The sequence below is a fragment of the Hyperoodon ampullatus genome, assembly GCF_949752795.1.
Source record: "Hyperoodon ampullatus genome assembly, chromosome: 3".
Taxonomy (NCBI): Eukaryota; Metazoa; Chordata; class Mammalia; order Artiodactyla; family Ziphiidae; genus Hyperoodon; species Hyperoodon ampullatus.
Genome location: NC_136916.1, coordinates 43633372 through 43653935, shown reverse-complemented (window position 1 = coordinate 43653935; position 20564 = coordinate 43633372). Strand labels below are relative to the sequence as shown.

Sequence of the window (20564 nt, the reverse complement as noted above, 5' to 3'; positions counted from 1 at the left end):
CTGCCCAGACCTGCTGGATCAGAATCTTCATCTTAACAAAATGTCCAAATGACTCAAGTTTGTACACTCAAGTTTGAGGAGCACGAATTTAGAATAGTGGTTCTCAGCCTAGCCTATGTGTTAGAATCACCTGGGGACTTTAAAAGGACTGTGTCTCGGATGTCTCCCCATTTTCTCTGGGGCCACATCTGACTTATTTATCCAACAAGGATGCTGAGTATGCCAAAGAAATAATCCATGGTCTACTCTTACAGAACTCATGGGTTCCTAGTGAGAGAGATGGGTAGGTAATAACTAATTATCTGGGGAGCTCTATGGGCACCGGAGACCACAATCCACCCCAGATGAGAGAGGGGATGGAGAAGCCTTAATAGAAAATGAAATGCTTAAGCTGGGCCTTGATTACATAGGGACAAGAAAGAGAAGGAAGGACATTCTGGGTGAGGGAACAGCTTGAGCAAAGGAATAGAGGTGTGAACATTCACAGTGTATTTAGGACTGACTTCTGAACAGTGTGGCTCAGTGTGGATGGTGGGTGGGCAGTTGTGGGAAGTGAAATGGAAAAGGTGATTGGGGTCAGAGGGTCGAGGTCCTTGAATATCTGATGGAGCGGCCAAGAAGGGCTTTCCTCTCAAGCTTACTAGAGACCCTTATGAAGCCAATTGTATAATACATGTGTCATTGGGAGAACAGCATTTACAATTGACTCTACAGATGACTTTCCAGAAATGCAAACAAGGAAAACCACTAACTTGAAATTAACTGTGAAAAACGTCTGATGACTTGGCGAAAAGTCAAAATTGTAGGTTATTTTTTAAGGAGTTCCATTTTATAACTTCCAATTGCTGTGAATATTATAAAGTGTTATATATGGCTATTAATTAAAGAAATGGGATCAATAAGCTAAGACTTACAATTCACAATAGGCCTGCATGAGATAATAATGCATACTAAGCATGTAATTCATCAGGTCTGCCATTTATTTTGACTGTTTTGCAGAATCAACATCATAACTAGGGCATCGATATCACATATTTCCAATTATTATTATTATAGCCCAAACTATTGAGGGGCTCTTTAAGATGAGGGAGACTGATGTAATAAAACCTCAATGGATCAGGCATTAACAGAAGTTTAGGAATTTAAAAATCAGAATTCCTGAGCCAACCTTTCATTAAAGAGCCACATTACCTTTCGTAACTGACTGAAGGGGCATGTGCGAGGCAGCAGCTTTTCTTCCCACCGGTTCTTTTGAAGCTGCAGTGCAGGGAAAGAGCTTCCAGGAGGGAAGGGTCAGGCGGTCGTGTCTCTTCTGGTGAGTCTCAAAAAGCTTGGGCCTGTGCTCAGGAAAATGTGTGCATCTGACAGTGAATGGCCAGCAAGAGGATGGATGCAAGTATCACAGGGGTATGAAAATGCATTCATTCAACAGGATTCTCAGTTCACCTTTCTGTCCCATGTTCATCCTGTACCACAGGGAACACAGAAAAAATGAGAGAAGACAAAGCTTGCGAGAAGAAGAACTAAGATAGTCTAGAATCACACAAAAAGGGCTGTTTCTGGAGCCATGGAAAGTGAAAGCTGGTGTGATTCTCTGATGTCCTCCCAGTCTGTGCCTGAGGAATACCTGAGCCCCAGCTCCTCCACACCATCACCTCCTCCACACCATCGCCTCCTCCACACCATCAGCTCCTCCGCACCATCACCTCCACACCATCACTTCCACACCATCAGCTCCTCCGCACCATCACCTCCACACCATCACTTCCACACCATCAGCTCCTCCGCACCATCACCTCCACACCATCACTTCCACACCATCAGCTCCTCCACACCATCACCTCCCCACCATCACCCCCTCCACACCATCGCCTCCTCCACACCATCGCCTCCACACTGTCACTGGACCCTGCCGTGGCTCTTTTCTCAGATCTACCATTTACTATTAGGGTGACCTTGGGCCAATCCCTTAACCTCTGAGCCTCAGGCTGTGCATTTGTAAACAAACGTAAACTTTTTTTTTTTAACCACCACCACGATTTTATTCTTAAATAAATGCTCTGTCTAAAGCCAGGTTAGGCAGACAGGTGGGTGGAGATCAGAAGAAGTGCAGATCATGGGCACCTGTGAGCAGTGGGGCTGCCCAGGGAAGCAGCCTACAGCTGTAACAGCACCTGCTTCCCACAGTTGTTGAGTGACATCATAAGGTGATACATGTGTGTGGCTTAGCACAGGGGAAGCAGCTGTACATTTCAGCTGATCCTGTTCCATCCCCCCCAGGCCCAGGCAGCCTCTGCCCTCCTTTGATCATAAAGTCCAATAGCCCTACCTCTTGGGCTACAGCTGTGGAGCTGTCCCTAGAGAAGAGAGATTGATGGAAATATGTTATATGCTGTCTCCAGAAGGACTCCAGGCAGCAGATGGGTGGGAAGGCAGGTCTCTGTCCTGGACATCTCAGTTATAGAAGCAAACAGGGTGGGGTTGTGAGAGGTTCGGGCAACTTTTCCAACCTGAGTTTGATGCAGCAGACCTCTCTTGGCTTTAGCTGCTCCCCATCTTTCCTTCTCCTTTGGGTCAGCTCAGTTTTCTTTTGCTTCCTCTCAGAGCCGATATCCACACGGAGACAGCATCTAGTGCTCCTCTGTCCCGCTACTGAAACTAAACTCACTCTGGTCCCTCTCCCAGGCCAGCATGGGTCTTCGGTGCCCTTCACTGCCTGAGCTCCCTTCATCTCATCTTCCATGCAGCCCGATTTCCTGGATGGGCCAACTGCAATCCTTTCAGCCAGAGCCAGAGCTGTCTGGCTGACAACAGGCCTGCCGCCTGGCCGGCTAGGTCCTCCTACCCCACGCACCGTGGCTCTGGGTTCCCGGGCTCCCCTTACCAGCTACTCCTGCCCGTGTAACCATCCTGGGGAAAGTTTGCATGATGTGTCCGCCATGCTGGCATCTGCCTCCAGGGCACAGTGGAGTTGGAAGTCACCCAGTGAACCAGCTGCGTGTCCATAGGCGAGCCTCCTCACCTCTTTGACACTGTTTTTTCACCTACAGAAAAAGACATAATACCCATTTCTACCTCACTGAGTTTTATGGGGATCACATGGGAAGGTTTAATGGAGGTGATTTAAGTACCATAAAGCAAGGTACAGGGGTGAGTTACAGTGATCATTCTTGACTAAGAATGTCTGCTCTTTGCATGTTTTTATCAAGTCTTTCACACTCATGCCCAGAAGAGTTTCCATAGGTGCTTGAGCTACCCACAAAGTCACAGATACCAGAAAAGCTAGCTTGTGTCCAGCAGGTTGTATTGACCCCACCGCCCTCTCCTGGGCATCACTGTTTCCAGATAGTCTGTGCAGGAGTTCCCTTCCTATGTAAAGGCTGTCCGTGGCCATATCAGTTAGAACTCACTGGAGTAGCTTTTCAAATTGTACTTTATACTGTGTTCTCCAAATTTGCTGCTTAAGAGCTGACAAAACAACTGGGGGCCTGGCTTATGAAAATATGCACAGGACAGCACAGTAACTCAAGGCAAAGCAGATAACACTATGACCCAGAACTACTGGAGTCCGAGCTCTAATCCTGAAGCTGTGGCAGCCCACCCACTGGCTTTTTGATCTCCACAGGATGGGTGCTGGCCTGTAAAATGGGCTTGGGAACCTGCCACGTTCACTTCCATGGTTCCTCCATTCTTGTTTTACTGAAATCTGTTTTATTTGCATGCTTGTTCCTCCACGAACATGTATTGTCTTGTAGAGTTTACTTTGAAAAGCAGTTTCAGCTGTCAAGAGACAGTGTTTGGGGGCTCAGTAGACATGAACAGCAACCCCCCTTGTCCCTGCCACAGTCCAGAAGAGGTTTCCTCTCGGTGGCAAGTGGGGGGTGAGAGCAGAGGGCTCAACCTGTCTGCGTGCCCAGCTACTTCTTTATTAAATAGTTTTACTAAGAAGTAATTTACATGCCATACAATTGACCCATTTAAAGAGTATAAGTCAGTGGTTTTTAATATACTCACAGATGTGCAACCGTCACCACAATCAATTTTACAACCTTTTTATCACCTCCCCAAAAAGAAACCCCATACCCATTAGCAGTCCTGCCCATTTCCCCCCACTACGTACTCAGCCACAGGCAACCACCAACTTCTTTCTGTCCCTATGGATTTGCCTATTCTGGCCCCGCTGCTTTTTTATCCTTTTTCTCTGTCCCTGAAGCCCCAAGGTCCCCAGAGCAGGGTGTGCAGGAATGTTACTACCAAGTCAGTCGGGAATCTGGGAGGAATTTCAGAGTGTGCTTTTTGCCTTCCCAGTGCACCCTACCTTCCCTGGAGGCACTGGAGCAGCAAAGGAGCTGAGGGCCCTAGCAGCTGCCTGGACCCGCCTCCTCCAAATCCAGGCCGGACCTCCCCTGAGTGACTTGGGACATCGCGGGCTTACCTGTTCAAGAGCCCTTGGCCCTGCAGGTTGCAGTTTTCAGCACTGGCACTGGCCTTCAGGGGGAAGACACTGCGTCTCTAGCAGGCCCCTTGAGATGACAGGGCAGTTTCACCATGCCCTGGAATCCCAGCCCTTTCCCTTACTTCTCCCTGGCCCACCTCACCTCAATCACATTCGGACAGCAGACCCTGGAGCAGTTGTATGGAGGAAGTACACGGCCATAGTGCAAGGACTCTCAGGGTAGAAGCCACATGTGATTGGGGAAGCTGCAGGCATACAGTCTCCTTCCTCAGTCCCTTAGAGTCAGACCACCAAAAAAATGTGATTTGAATCACCTAGGCCTGGCTCTGTCTCAGCCCTGCCCGCGCAGGCCTTTCATCCTGCCTCTCTAGGATTCACCATCCAGACCTTGAGGCCCAAACTGTCCTCTCCTCAGGTTAAATTCCCATATTTCCTATTAAATTTGATGCCTCACAGAGCTGTTGCTAAAATTAAATAATGTCTCTAAAGTGACAGACCCATGGCTTACCATTCATCTGACTGCATCCCCATCTTATTCTAGCAGATACTGTGGCTCCCCGGTCACTTGTCTGTGCATCCACCACACACACACATTTCTCCATATTCCTCTTCAGTATAACTAAGATCAGTGAAAATTTTCTGAAGGACCTTTACAAATTGTGATTACAGTTTATGAAGTTCAATTTTCGGGTCTTACCTGGTAGTATTGTTTACTAAGCACACAGGTCTTGTTCCCTTTCCTACCTCATCTGCAAGTGCTCCGCCCCAAAAGTCTTCTCTCCCCACTGCCTGCCAGGAGGGAGAAGGAGGTGGTGGCACAGGGATGGCCTTACAAATGGGGGGAGGGGGCCCGGGAGGGGGCCAGCTAGAGTGAACTGTTCAACCCTCACACCTCTCCGAGTGCCCATTTATGACATAGAATCTGAACTGTACATCTTCCCTCTGGAGTGATGTTGACTTTACACATGTCAAGTCATAGAGCTGCACCTAGAAGGGGTTGTAAGTTACTTAGTCAAGTCCCTTCATTATACAGTTAAGGAAGCTGGACCCAGCCTGTTTAACGGGTTTAACCCAGCCATTCAACTAATTAATGACAGAGCCAGAACCCAAAACTTTTGACAACTAGAGCAGTGCTTTTACAGAACCTTCCTCCCTCCCTCATAGCCTGGGAACATAACGTACACCCTCATTCTACCTGGACCCTTGGCGTTCCTTCCATAAGGGCACATTGAAACATACACTACTGCCCCCAAGAAGACAGCCTCTTCTAATCCACAATTCCATCCTATGTGAAGCAGCCAACTCTGGGACAAATATGCCAAGAACCTCAGGAAGCAAGTTAAGCAAATTTTCCTACATTTTTAATGAAAAAGTAGAAACTAGTAAAAATATAGAGTACCTATTGTTTAATGGCTCAGAGTCCTAGGAGGGCAAATGCATAACTGTTCACAGGGTCTGTGGTAGTTGCTGTTGTTATTGTTTTAATCTCTAAAGCTTATGAGGTCGAAGCAACTGTCAGGAATGTGAGTTTGTGTTTGATCGCCTTCATTCAGGTGAATGTGGATCTGGATTATTTGCAGGACTGGCTGGTGTCCCTGCAGAGCCATTACCTGCTCTTTTTGAGAAGCCATAAAGATGGAGAAGGTGAAATGGAATAGTCAACATAGTGGCTATATATTCTAAAAGACAGAGTAAGGTTGCCTTGGAAATTTTTTAACTGAGATAATATTAGACTTTGGAAACCAGGAAAGACACTGAAGGGGTGTATTCATTGACTCACAGGGCTTTCAACCCTGCAGGGGCCTTAGAATACTGCCTGCTCATTGAAAGGATACAGAAAAAGAGATCAAGTCATGTGTTCAGGTTTATACCACAGGCTAGAGACAGAGCAAAGACCTGAGCCTGCTGTGTAAATTCAATGTTTATACTTGCATCTTGACCAAAGAAAAAAGGAAGGATCTGAAAATTGATTTGCAAACATCTAGAACACTTCTTAAGCGTTTATAGTTTTAACAATCACTTCAGCATAGCTTATCTTATTTAATGCTTATTATAATCCTGTGAGGAAAGAAGGCCATTGTCCTCTATTTTGCAGCTGGGTAAACTAAGGCTCCAGAAGGCAATGGACTTGCCCAAGATCACACATCTATCAGTGGCCACAGAGCTGGGCCTTGAGCTTGTGTCCTGTGAGCCCAGGTTCATCTAAGAAGTTGTATTGTAAGTCCATCTGGCTTTATAAATGTCTCCCAGGCCCACATGTCTGTGCCTACTTATTTTTTTTTAATTTGGTACAACAGATCTTTTTTTTGTAATTGTTATTGAACTATAGTTGATGTACAATGTTGTGTTGTTTTCAGGTGTACGGCAATGTGCCTGCTTATTCCCAGACAAATTCTTGGCAGACTTTTGCATAGTTCAGTCAGCAGTTTAAATGTTGTAATGTCCTTTGTGACGTTAAATCAGGAAAATGAATATAAGTTGATATACAAATGCTTGGCTGACAGCCGATTCTAGGATTTTACTGTATATCATGTTTATATAAAGTGTATTCTAAGACAGGGCTTCTTAAACAGTGAAGGAGTAGTTGTTTGTTTCTAATTTCCATCTGTTCTGGACCAATAGTTTTGATAATACAATAAAAAATATATTACTAGAACAATAATCACAGAATGTTGGAGCAATGTCAAACTGCCACAAAACTTTCTAATTGCTTATTCTCAATTTTCTGATCTTGCTGCAGGTCAGTAACAGTTTACAGACCAGCATAGGTCTGGCAACCACATTTTGAGAGACACTGTTCTAAGCAACACCATTCCTGAGAGAAATTCCCTGAATAAAGAGTTGCTTAATAAATAAGTTTGGGAGACCCCATACGCTAGAAAATATCAGTGCACATTAGCATATTAAAGGCTCTGAGAAGTCCTGCATTAAAGAAGCTTGCTTAATCATTAATTAACTCAGCATTTCCCAAACTGCCTGACCTCGAAACTCAATATTCATGGAATGCCTTTCAACATCCTGCAGAATTCATATTTCTTGAAATACCCTTGGCTCTGTCCTGCCAACTATGGGCAAAGCATAGGCCCCAGTCATGCCTGAGATGAAAGCTTGTCCTTTGCCCACAGCCTCATGCATTGCTTTAAAAAAAAATTCTTTATAATCTTTTATTCTTGTGGTGCACAAAATCATTCTCTGCCTTTTACCATCTTCCACGTCTACTTCTGTCTCCCATATAGTACTGACTGTAGGTGACCTCATTCCCAGAGAAGATCAAAGTCACCTGAGACAGCCCCACTACACTTTGCCACTGCATCCTACAAACATATCTGCTTGCCCACCTTCATGGAGGTGACTCATGACGGGTCTTCCTCCTCTTCAGTACTACCTTACACGTGCAACAGGAATCTTCCTCCCTTTAATCCAGTTCTATAATAACTATTCTACCTTTAATGAAAACTGTACACCCACACAAAAAAGTATAACTTTCCCATAAAACATATGCAGTGTTGTTCCCTAAGCAGCAGTTCCTGTTGTCAGACTTTGCTCCCACTCTCTCTCTCTCCACTGCACACTTGTGTGGATCAGTTGCTGATTTCCTACCTTATAATGGGTAATCTCTATCTTGAAATGAATTCCATGGGAATGCCAAAGCACTGCTCTCATTTATATTCTCTTAACAGGTCTCACAACTATAATTCTGTACAAGCTTCTAGAGGCATGATTTTATTTCTGTGGGTTGCTTCTCCTGGGCACCTTGTTGAGGTTACCCACTGACTGTCAACAAGCTTTAGTCTGCTCCCCATTCTACAGATACCTCTGCTTCCTTATTCAGCCACTCCAACTTCTGCACAAAGTTCTTTCCAGGTAAAACCACACACATTTAGTCACAGATACCCCATCCAGTACCCATATGGGTACTGAGCTCCCCTTATAGCCAGGCACTATGCCAGCCTGCCCTGGAAAGACATAATGAGTCTGCCAGGCTCCTTGCTCCAGGAGAATCCCACTTCCCAGGTTCTAACATTGAGAGCTCGGGTCAGGAACTTCCAAACTGCATTTCCCCAACATTAGTATTATATGAGACACTGATAGACAGTCTCTACCAAACAAGGTTCTGGAATTAAATAAATTTGGGAAACAAAATTATATTTGCTAAACACGTATTACGCATTTTGAGGAAGAGGCTATATAGTAGGTTTTTCTAAATGTACTTGGCCTGCAAACCATCTTTTCAAGTAACTCCTATTTGAGGCAATATCATACCTCTGATGCCATTTGGGAAAGGGTGGCTCTGGAGTAGCTTCAGCCCACTCAGTCCTGCCAAATGCTAAGGACCACATTGAAGTCATTCAGATACCTTAGTTATGTAGAAAATAGATATCTCTTTGTGATTTCCCTTAGTTCTGCCTTTTTTTAAAGATTTATTTTGATGTGGACCATTTTTAAAGTCTTTGTTGAATTTGTTACAATATTGCTTCTGTTTTATGTTTTGGTTTTTTGGCTGCGAGGCATATGGGATCTTAGCCCCCTGACCAGGGATCGAACCCTCACCCCTTGCATTGGAAAGCGAAGTCTTAACCACTGGACCACCAGGGAAGTCCCTGTTCTGCCTTTTGAATGATAAATAAGTTGAGTCTGCACCCGATGCTCAGTTATTTATTTTTCCATAGGTATGTGTTCTGTGCAATTTACCATCTAGGTCCCTAATGACTTCCCAGTCTGTCTTCCTAACCCAGATCTCTTCCCTGAGCTCCAGGCCCCATATATCCTGCCGTCTGCTGGACAACCACCTACTGGAGATCTTTAACAGGATGTCCAACACGCATTTCAAATGGATTTGTCCCACATAGAAGTGATTACTGCTCTCATAAAACTCATTTCTCCATCTGCATTCCCTAATGGCCTTATTACTACCATCCAATCAGAAACCTGGGAGATGTTCCGAACTCCAGCCTCCCAGCCAGGTTGTTATTACTGATTCCTCTTGATTCTACCTTCCAAGAAGCTCTTAAATTTGCTTCCTATTTTCCATCTTCAACTGCCATTGTCTGTCTTGGGGTCCTCGTTACACTGATTTTCTTCTTTTTTTTTTTTTTTTTGCGGTACGCGGGCCTCTCACTGCCGTGGCCTCTCCCGTTGCGGAGCACAGGCTCCGGGCGCGCAGGCTCAGGGGCCATGGCTCACGGGCCCAGCCGCTCCGCGGCATGTGGGATCTTCCCGGACCGGGGCACAAACCCATATCCCCTGCATCGGCAGGCGGACTCTCAACCACTGTGCCACCAGGGAAGCCCTACACTGATTTTCTAATTGGCTTCTGTCTTAGGTCAGGTTTTCTGAGAAACAGACTCTGAGACTTGCATGCAGGAAGGTTATCAAAGAGGGCTATGGAGATTAACCCCTGTCGGGGGAGTGGAGGAAGTAAGACCAGGCAGATGGAGTTGAACTTTGGTGTAGCTGCAAAAATAGCCTCAACCAATCCTACAGGGTGCTCTGGAATTAGATAACCCTTCAGAGTTGTCCCTACTTGATGCAAGGGTTTGGGGTGGGGGAGCCTTAAACCAATACATCCCTACTGTCTTCAACCTCCACCATCCATACTCCCATCCCCTACTCCCCTATCCCCCACTGGGTGTGGCTTGTCCCCCAACTGCACCCCAGGGTGGCCTAACCTTTGACCAAGGGCAATTCCCAGTATGGACCTCAGCTGAGAGCCACCAGCCTCTTCCAGCAGGTACAAGAATGAGTGAGTGCCTTAGTCCTGAAGGGGGTCAGAGTGGCATACACAGCATACTGGTCCTGAATCTTGATGCTTTCCAATTCATCCCCCACACCACCACCAGAGGGGTTTTTCTAAACCCAAATTTAATCACACAACACTCTTACTCAAAACCTTACCTACAAGATAGTTCAAATTTGATCTCTGTCTACCTGTGAAGTATGTATGTACTTGCATGTACTCTTGCCCCACTACCAATCTACTACTACTTATCAGTTCTTCATGAATGCTGTTCCCCCTGCTGGGAATGAGATTTTCCCACTTTTCTCACTAGCAAACTCCTATTCATCCTTTAGGGCCTAGCGTAAGCACCCCTCTTGTGTGATGCCTTCCTTAATATCCTCAAGCAGAGATAATATCCCATATACTCTTTTCATGCTCTTGCAGTTATTTGTTTACATAACCACTAGACTGACCTCCTTAACAGAAAGGCTTGTGTTATATTCATCTTTGAATGTAAGTGAATGAATCAACCAGCCATGTGTATCAGTATTATATAAAGCTGTGTCTACATGGGCTGACTCAATCTAACTAGGCTTGACTTCAGCCTAGTCAGCTTTTTTTTTCCAGGGACTTAATCTAGTTGCCCAGTGAAGGCTATGGGTTCCTGGTGGGGAGGGACTCTATCTGGGGACTCTCACCTAGTTTAGTATATGTAGCTCAATGCTCTGAGGGAGCTGGGCGTTTAATAAATATTTCCCATTATGTTGATGCTTTCTGTCATGGTGGGCAAAGGGCATAGCCAGTGATCTATGGAATGTGTTATAAAAGGTACCAGAAGACGTGACTAGCCTAAAAATCTCTCTTTTATGACTGAGGTCTCCCCTCATGTCCATTCTGAAATTCTTATTCTTATATCTCCTGATATATTGGACCTGTGGTCCCTAGAGTTAGGCAAATGCACTCTGGGGCCTGGGCAAGCTGATGCACCTGTAGAAGAGAATTTCTATGTCTATTTATGTTATTTTACCCCTTTAAATGTTTCTATATTTTGTGTATGCTTTTTAATTTACTACTGTATAATAATACAGTAGTATAGTAACACATGCATATCATTTATAAAGAAATAATGTAAGGGAATGTAATACTCCAAACATTTTTTACTAAATAGCACATGATTAAAAAAACCTGGAGACTCCTAGCTTGGACTCCAAAGACTAGAGGCTTCTTCAACCTTTACCCATTAGCTTTTTAGCTGCTCTGATTGCCTAGCTAATTTTTGCTCAAGGGCACCTAAGGCCTTAAGGGAATCCACGATGTGGAGCAGCTGGGAATGAAAGGTAGGGGCAGGCTGAAGAGCAGAGATACCTGGGGAGAGTACAGAGGCTGCATCTAGCCAGAGCTGGTGAACCATCTAAGGAGGAATTGAGAACCTGGAATACAAAATGACAGTGGGGGAGCAGGAGAGAGCAGTAGGCAGGGCAGCCAGCTGAAGGCGACATGAAAGAGCGACAGTCCCTACCTCCACCAGGAAGATGCCCTGCCCTGTCTGCCTTTCGCTGTGGTTGGAGCGCACATCAGAGTGTAGCCAGCCAGGTGTGAAGGTAGCCATGGCTGCTCCAGAACCCCTACACAGGGGAGCTGCGGGACAGGAAGCTGATTGGAGTTAGGGCATAGGAGCTAACCAGAGCACTGTTCTTACTTGAGTTGCGTGGTTATTTGGGGATGGCTTGCAGGAATTCATTGATGGTGGAGATTGGGGGCGGGGAGGGGGAGGGAGTCATTAGCAATTCAGTGCCCCTTTGGCAAGTGGAAGCTAGTGAGCTACATTAGGCGAGAAAGAGGAGTACAGCATCTGAGGTGAGGAGACCCTGATCCAGCACCAAACCCTGCGGACCTGAGGACCACATTGGGATGATGCACCAGAATAGCTCTAGCAGCCTAGAGGCAGCTTCATGATACAGGACCAAAAGGCATGCGCAGGGAATGGGCCTTTTCAGTGGAGATGAGGTAAGGGAAGAGGGGGACTCCAAGAGTAAGACTCTCGTAAAGGACAAAAGAGAGGCACAGGGAGACCCCAAAGGTGAACGAGGCTAATGTCACAGGTTTAGCCCCAGTGTCGAGGAGGTGGGTTTCACCACAGCTCCCCAAGTCCTGGTTCCACTGAAGAATCAGTGGAAAACTGTTTGATGGGCATGGTAGGACACTCTATACAGAGTTTTCTTACATACAGTTTCCCAGGAAGCACAAGAGATCGGAAGGGGAGCAAATGCAATTCCTTTTTATTTGGTTTTTAGACCCTCACATAGGCTCTTAGTATTCCACTAGCAGCAGACCGTAAATCCTTTGAGGGCTACAACCACTTCTAGATGATAAAACTTTGCATTTGTAAAGCACTTTAGTTAACGTTATCTTTTACATATTATTTCATATATGCTTACCACACCCAGCAAGGTAGATGTTCTTATATCCACTTTACATATAGTGATATAAAAGTTCGAACAATAAGTTCATTTGTCTAAAACCCAACATTCTGCAGATGAGAAATCGAGGCCCAGGTGTCGGTTAATTGATTTGCCACCAACAAAATACAGATGCTCATCAAAGCCAGGACCCATGCCCAGGACTCACAGAACTCCACCTCCTCCTCACTCTCCATGCTTTTGTTATACTTCCCTCGCAGCCCACGATGGTGCTAAAGTCAGAGGTCAGCAGACAGAATGTAGCCATGAGGATTGCCTAACAGATTTTATGGGCTGTGCTCTCAATTCTCCCAGGCAGTGTCTTCTAACACCCTCTGTGCTTCTTTGCAGCATGCAAAAGGAAAGAGCAAGAACACGGGAAAGATAGAGGCAACACACCCAAAAAGCCCAGGTTGGTCTTCACAGATGTCCAGCGTCGAACTCTACACGCAATATTCAAGGAAAATAAGCGTCCATCCAAAGAATTGCAAATTACCATTTCCCAGCAGCTGGGGTTGGAGCTCAGCACCGTCAGCAACTTCTTCATGAACGCGAGGAGGAGGAGTCTGGACAAGTGGCAGGACGAGGGCAGCTCCAATTCGGGCAACTCATCTTCTTCATCAAGCACTTGTACCAAAGCATGAAGGAATAACCACAAACTGAAACCTCGGTGGAAAAGCTTTAAATGAAAAAAAAAAATTTTTTAAAGACCAGGACCTCAAGATAGCAGGTTTATACTTAGAAATATTTGAAGAAAAAAAAAGTGTTATTTATAGTCCAAAGAAACCAAAGACTTAGCTCACCTGCATTCGGACTTTGTTCGGAGACACACACTTCAGCCAGGTGATGACTTGGCAAGAAAAATTACTAGCGGGAAGACACCACTGGATCTTACAGCTTCAGTCCATGATCATCCTCGCTGTGCTTGGCTGTTTCGTGGTTTGGAGCATAGTGATTTTGAGCCATTGAGTGGACATCTTTAAGATCAGACTTTCTCATCCACTCCACTGCGCCACGAAGGTGTATGGTGTCTCAGTACTGTGTGTGGGTATGTGCATGAATATACACACATACACACACACACACCACCACCTCCACCACCACCACCATCACCACCACCACCTCCACCACCACCAGTGGTTAGGGACTTAGGCAGGGCTGGTCTTCAGGAAGGGTTGTGCTGTAGGAGTGCAACCAACATAGTGTGGGGTTGTCTGAGTTCATTGGCTTAGGAGTGTGATTTTGCTCGTCTAGCCTAGCGTTTGAACCTGCAGGCCCGCGACCTAAATGCAGATTCAAACCCAGCAAAGAAATTTGAATGACACCTAAACCAGTGCATTCTCTTTGTTTGTTAAGGACTGTTCAGATATTTTTTAAGAAATGAAACAAGAGTCCATCCATTAAAAAAGAAAATCACCTAGGTACCAAAGAACACAATATTATAGTGCAGGTATTTTATTGCAATGATTTTAATAACCAAAGCTATTTTTACACAAGATACTATGTAAAGTTATACGTATGAACTGATCTAGCTGTAATACACATACCACGTAGAATCATGACTATTATTTATGACTCTTGAAGCATTTGAAATATTAGTTTTCAGAACTGGCAAGAAAGAATGTAGCTTCAGGGAAGCAATATCATAACAGAGAGGTCAATGCAGTATACATATACATCCAGATGGCACCCTCCCTTTCGGGATCCATAAATGTCACTTAAGTAAACATATAGACATGATTCCATGGTCTGTTCATAGCTGAGAAAACCTGGGGATTCTTCTGAAGTAGGACCGATTTGTAAACTTAGAAAACTAAGTTTAACAGGACAGGTAACTAAATTAGAAAATTTGTTCAAAGTAATGCTTTTTAGTAAAAGGCCACTGAATAAAGGACCCCATACTTAGGTTAATTCGACTTAAATTTGCTTTATGCATTTGACACCAAATACCTATTTAAAATACTTTACAAACACACAAAATAAGCAGACGAACATTATTATTAAAATGAACTATGCAGTTCATTATATCCTGAAAATATAATCAACTGATTTTATTGCCAACCCCAGACATTTTGTGACTTGGACACCAATAAAAATAGCAAGTGCAATGGAGAAATGGTGGGACTGCATAGAAAAAGCAAGAGTTCTAGTGGAAGACAAGACCTTGGGTTCCATAGGTATTAAGCTATTTATTTCACTAAGCATAGCCTCTAAAGAATACTACATTCTTTCTTGCTACTACATTAAGCTGGAAATTTTATAGCATAGATTCCACTCTCTAACAGGGACAGATTAAAAACTAGACCTGAACTTACAAATACAAAATTTTAAATTTCTATTTTTCCAAATCACTTAACCAGGGCTATAGAAATCAAGGCAAATAATAATAATAATAATAATAATAATAGTAGTAGTACAGTTGTTCTGGTAGTACCCAAGTGAATTGCTTGATTCCCAGGAAAATTCTCTCTGGATTCAGTTGAACTGTAACTCGCATAAGTAGATGCCTTTTGTACTAATAGGTAAAGAATTGGGTACTCTTAATCACCACACCTAACTAGAAATATAAAATTAAATATTATCTCAACAATAAGCTGTTTATTGAGATTTGTTAAAATGCTAAAGAAAAAATTATACTATTTTGACACAAAACCTAACTCCTTAGGATCAAATCTCAGCATCTTGTCCAGGTCTAGAAGCAGCAGGCACCTGGAGAGATGAGGCTAAACCCACAAGCCATCTGTGTCTCCTTCATGTCTGCTGTGGGATGAGAAAAGGAAATCAAGACATACTTCTCCTTTAATGAAACAGTGCATTTGCCTTGACACATTTTGTCTTAGTATTTTTTTTAATCTCGCCCCAAATTCCATCTTTAAATTTTCCCTTCTAAATATGGCACAATTATAGTTCAGCTATTAAAAGAGATCATTTAAATGGCCACCCTTCGAGATTTGCTAAAAATGTAATCTTGTCAATGACATAAATGAAAAAGAAAAAAACTGATGAACTTTTTCTCTCTCTCCAGGAAAGGAAGGGGCCAGGGTACAGCTGTATAATGTATTTATCATTTAGGAGGGAGGAAAGCCTTATTTATTTAAAACATGAGCATTTTAAATGCAGGGAAATTCAAGTTGTATCTACACACAATCTTACCAAATTCAATACCCCAGGAAAAACAAAAGTTGAATTCAGACAACCATGTCTTTTGCTTTGTTTTTCCTATATAATCCCCTCAGATTAATCTGACTGTGATTTACATTTTCAACCAATTATTTTGGTACTGTGTAGACACAGTCTCAAAGAATATTGCTACATTTTTAAGATTCCCACCATAATTTTTTTTTTTTTTTTCGCTGTGCCTCCCAGCATTCAGGATCTTAGTTCCCCAACCAGGGATCAAACCCATGCCCCCTGCAGTGGAAGCATGGAGTCCTAACCACTGGACCACCAGGGAAGTCCCCATAATGTTTTTTTTTTCTTTTTGAAAAATAACCAGTGATCCTATTTGCTAACACCAAAGATAATTTTCATACCAGCATTGAATTTGCACCCATTATGCAATTTCAGGGCCTAGAGATATATTTTCTCATAAACAGATGCACAAATCAGAGCCTGAAAAGCAGTTTTTTTTTTTTGCTTGACTCTTTAAGCATACCCACAACCTTTGCTTTTTAGAAATCCTAGTGGACAAACTCAGCTTCTCACAAGCAATACATGTATTACATCATGTATGAGTGATTCTTTATTGCTTCTGACTTGGCACATAGAAAATGCTTCTATTCTTGTTTAGTCTAGCGTTAATTTATGACTCAGGTTTCTTCACCTACCACACTCTACAGAGCAGATCCCGTGCCATTTGTTCATGCATCGTTTCTCAATCCTTTAGCGAAATTCACCTAAAAAGATATCTCACTCTTTTCTTTGTATGCCTGTTTATTCCAAAACTGCACTCCAAATAACACATTTTGGGTTTTTTTTGGTAGAATGGAAGTTAGACTGGTTTGGGCCATATATCATTCAGGTCCTCTCATGACCGGAAGCTTCCCTGAAAGGGGGCCAAGAGAAAGAGTGGGAGGTGTGATGTCTGGACACTCCAAAAGCCCAGACATCAGTAAATGTTCAGGTAAAAGAATTCTGCATGTCAGACACTGAGTATTCCAGTTCCTGGGTGCAGCTGGAACAGATCCCCAAAACCAAAGAAAATGTGTGGGGAAATTTAGAAGTTCTAACTGAATATGTCACTCACTCTGCCCCTCAAAAGCATAATTTTCCAGGAAAAAAAGTAAAAGCTCTGTGCTGTTTTTGGATTCATGCCACTCCCATTGCTACCCCAGGTGAACGACCGGTCTTTGCAGGTTAAATGCAAACTTTGCTATACCAAAGAGTCCTAGGACATTTTCACATGAGCTATAAAGGCATTTTCCCTAAGAAAGGTCCTCCCTTCTTTGTACATAAAGGATGAAAACTATGCATTTAGCAAACAAAGAGAAAGCACTTCTCCCTTCCCTATCTAGTTGTTTAGGGTGCGTTCAAACTCCAGAGGCCGTTTTGAGATGCGATTGGCCTTCTGGATTATTCTTGTGGTGTGGTTAGCTTTACAGTACATTTGGTAACTATTTCCTAAATAGTAAGGACAAAGAAGCAGAAGGTAAGAAATAGCTACTTCCACGTGTATTAAAAAAAAAAAAAAGTGTAAAGATCTACTATTTATAGTGTGAACCAAAGACGCTACCTCACTCGATTTCCATTGGTGATTTTAATCACATTGATGATACCAAAGAATACCAAAGATATTTTCATGCACGGCCTTGGTCTGCAGAAGGAACTCCGCCCCTTCTCCTCCCCCGCCTCTTCTACCCGCCTCACTCTTCACTCAGTGTGTAATCTTGTCTTCATTCTTAATAATAATAATACGATAATGATAACAACAACGTTAGCAGATACTACTCTTATTACTGGTAGCTCTACTTGTAAATCTCTAGGCAAACATGTTGCAACCTTTGTAAACTCCTAGGACGAGTGCCTTGCTTGAACCAAAGTGTTAAACCGCTGTTGACCTCTCTCACCTTATACTCTTTGAATACCTCAGCCTCTTAGAAAGGCCACTAATGAAAAAAAAAAAAAAAGGAATAATTATTCACCGTGGTGCTTTTTCCGTGCAACCATGCAATGAAACTTTCTTTGATACCAAAGGATGACTTTTTTTCCCCCCAATTTCTTGCTGATAGACCAAAGCTCCTCCTCCTCGCTCCCTCTCAGAGTTCCCCCCACTTCACCGAGTCCCTTCACCAGGCAGGCCGTGCATCACTTTTACCAATTCCTCCAAATACCTCATAGTAAGAAAGTTTTAGGGTTATGTTGTATAGAGAGTCTATGTGATAAGGCAGAACTTACTAGTTTGATAACTGTTAAGGTTACTTTTAAAAAAACTTTATAATTCTTATTTATTTTGTAGTTTGTATGTTGGGGATGTCCCCCGCCCCCCACTTCGGTTTGGGGTTTATTTTCTCAGAAGAACTGCTCTGTTGCTCAAGGAAGACTTAATTTCTGGAAATGTTCCCCAGGTGGGTTAAGGGTTGTGTAAAAATGCAAGAATAGAATAAGAAATGATTTTCATTTTGATGGTTACTTATGAAGTTTCTGTGTTTCGTAGTAAATTTGTTTCCACAGGGTAAAAAAAGTATGTATAATCTCTTTTTTGTGAAACTGGTTCCTATTTTTCTCTATAATGTGCTGTGATTTTTTTAATTTAAATTACACTTTATATGAGCTTATTTAATCACTGCATTAATTTATGACTGTATTGTTTTTTAAATGTATATAGTAGAATGGAAATGGCCAAAGCTTTACATTACAATCTTTTTTTTCTCGATGCTAAGATAAGCTGAAGGCAAGAGCTTCTCTTAACTGCAGGGTGTATCTTTAGCTTTTCTTAGCAGGCACTTCAATGTGTGTTGTGAACACTGCCAGGCTCCCCCCTCAAAAAATCTGTACATGCCAAAATGGGTGTTTCGAGGTAGTCTTTTTTTTTTTTTTGTCACTTAGAAGAAAGGCATCGTTCTTGTTCTTCCTTTAATTTATTAAGTTTTTTTTTTTAAGAAAAGATTACTTTGCAGGTTAGACCTGAAATTCCAAAGAATTTAAGACTTGTTTAATGTTTCAAAGCACCGGCATTTGTGAGAAACTTTGCTACTTTTTTTTTTTTTAACCATTCCCCCGGGTGTGAGAAGTAAAAAGTGTAAAAACCCAAAGAGACAAGCTAACTTGAATTTGGAAATGCTCTTAAGTTTCACCAAGTTTCTGAACTGCTTCAAGGCAGGGGACGGGGCATGGAGACATTTCCTTTCACAGAGCTAAGAGAGTATCATGGTTCCATACCGTGCAGAGAAAGTCAAGGGTGAGGGGCAGCTGACCTGGCCCCTGCCTGTCTAGCCAACCCACGGAAGAAGCAAAACACGATTGCTGAGCCCCAATTAGCAATCAAGTTTAAGAAAGATGTTTCAAAGCTATGTATTCCTCCCCACGTTGTTTTCTTGGAATCTACTACCCACAATTACTCCCTTCTCACCCCAAACCACCTCCCCACAACCAGAATTAGAAGAATTCTCAAATGTCAGAGTCCCAGGTGTGAATGAACTTCAGACTTATTTCAGTTTGTCTCTTCTCACTCTTCATCTTCCCAGTAGTTTTCTTGTCCACACTAAAGATGGTCCCTGCCCCAGGCCCCCTTAATTGAGGCTGTTCAGGTACTTGGCCCTGCTTCAGATCAGCACACACGAAGAATTCTCAACTGACTAGGGCATCCTCAAAACACCCAGTGCCCGCTATTTTGTTTTATTTTGCTAAAATAAGTTGCTTCAACTACATGGCATAAATCCATAGATGTAAATACTTTTTCTCCCAATACAAGAATTTTACCTTATTTTCTTTTGCAGGGGTGTTTGGGGTGGGGAAGGAAAGGGAGGGTTTAGACTTTGGGTCAAATGTTACATTTTCTTAGAAACATTTTTATACTTGTTATGTATTTTAATAGGGCAATAAATCTGCTCTGAGTTGCAGGATCATTCAGTGCTCTGTTGGTAAGCATTGATTAATTACTTGTTTTTAATACAAATGCTGTGCAGTGAATTATAGAAAGCCCAGGAAAATGGTTGAGGGAGTAGACTTTTACCATCAGCAATGAAACACTGAACAGAGTTATATTCACAAGGTCGTATTTTCTGTTTCTGTGTGAGTCTCGATTTTTCGTGGTATGTTCTGCATTTATTACATAATCATTGTGGGTTCATTTTACATTTGCCGTCTGAACCAAGTGACAAGTATTTTTTAACAAAATAAACTTTAAAACATTGTCTTCCACTTGCTTCGGTAGTTGTCTTCATATCTCCCTGTGTTTCCTGTCCCTTCTGAAGTCAGCCCATCTGTCACTCACTTAGACCTGTCCTTTCCCTCTCTTCTATTTTCAGTACCTTTGACCTTAGCTATTGTTTGAGTGTGACTCAGTTTCCCTGTTCAAGTTAGCTTGATGGTTTATTATGTAAGGAGGGTGCCTAAGACAATCATCAGGTAAAAAAAAAAAAAAAAAAGATCAGTAGAGTAGAAAATCTTCCAAGAGCAGAGGGAGTTCTTCCTTAGCAATGAAAAAAAGAAAAAAAAAAAGGTAAATACATAATTAAATAATAATTTTAAAACCTAACCATGAGGGGCTTAGAAGATTTTTGATAAAAGACAAATGTTGCTGTCATTTTCTTTGTCAATTAGAAAGCAGTGGTAGTTTCTACGTTGCATCTACATTTCAGACTAAATGATTATCGTACCCAGTTATGGTTGTTTGCTGATATTTTGTCTCTCTTTCTCTCTGTCCAATGCTTCTTCTGTATTTTTGTGTGTAGCAACAAAAAGTGTAATGCATTAGGCGTTATTCTGGTTT

General features: G+C 42.8%; 1 protein-coding gene across 1 annotated transcript in view; it reads left to right on the top strand.

Annotated features, from left to right (window-relative positions):
• The window catches only part of ONECUT1 (one cut homeobox 1), a gene marked incomplete at both ends in the record, with an annotated part of 31944 nt that extends 18666 nt beyond the window's left edge, over positions 1–13278 (top strand). Inside the window, one exon of the mRNA XM_079698907.1 lies at positions 12986–13278. Within this exon, the coding sequence (XP_079555033.1) occupies positions 12986–13278 (293 nt within the window). The remainder of the gene's footprint in view (positions 1–12985) is intronic.
• Positions 13279–20564: the final 7286 nt, after the last annotated feature.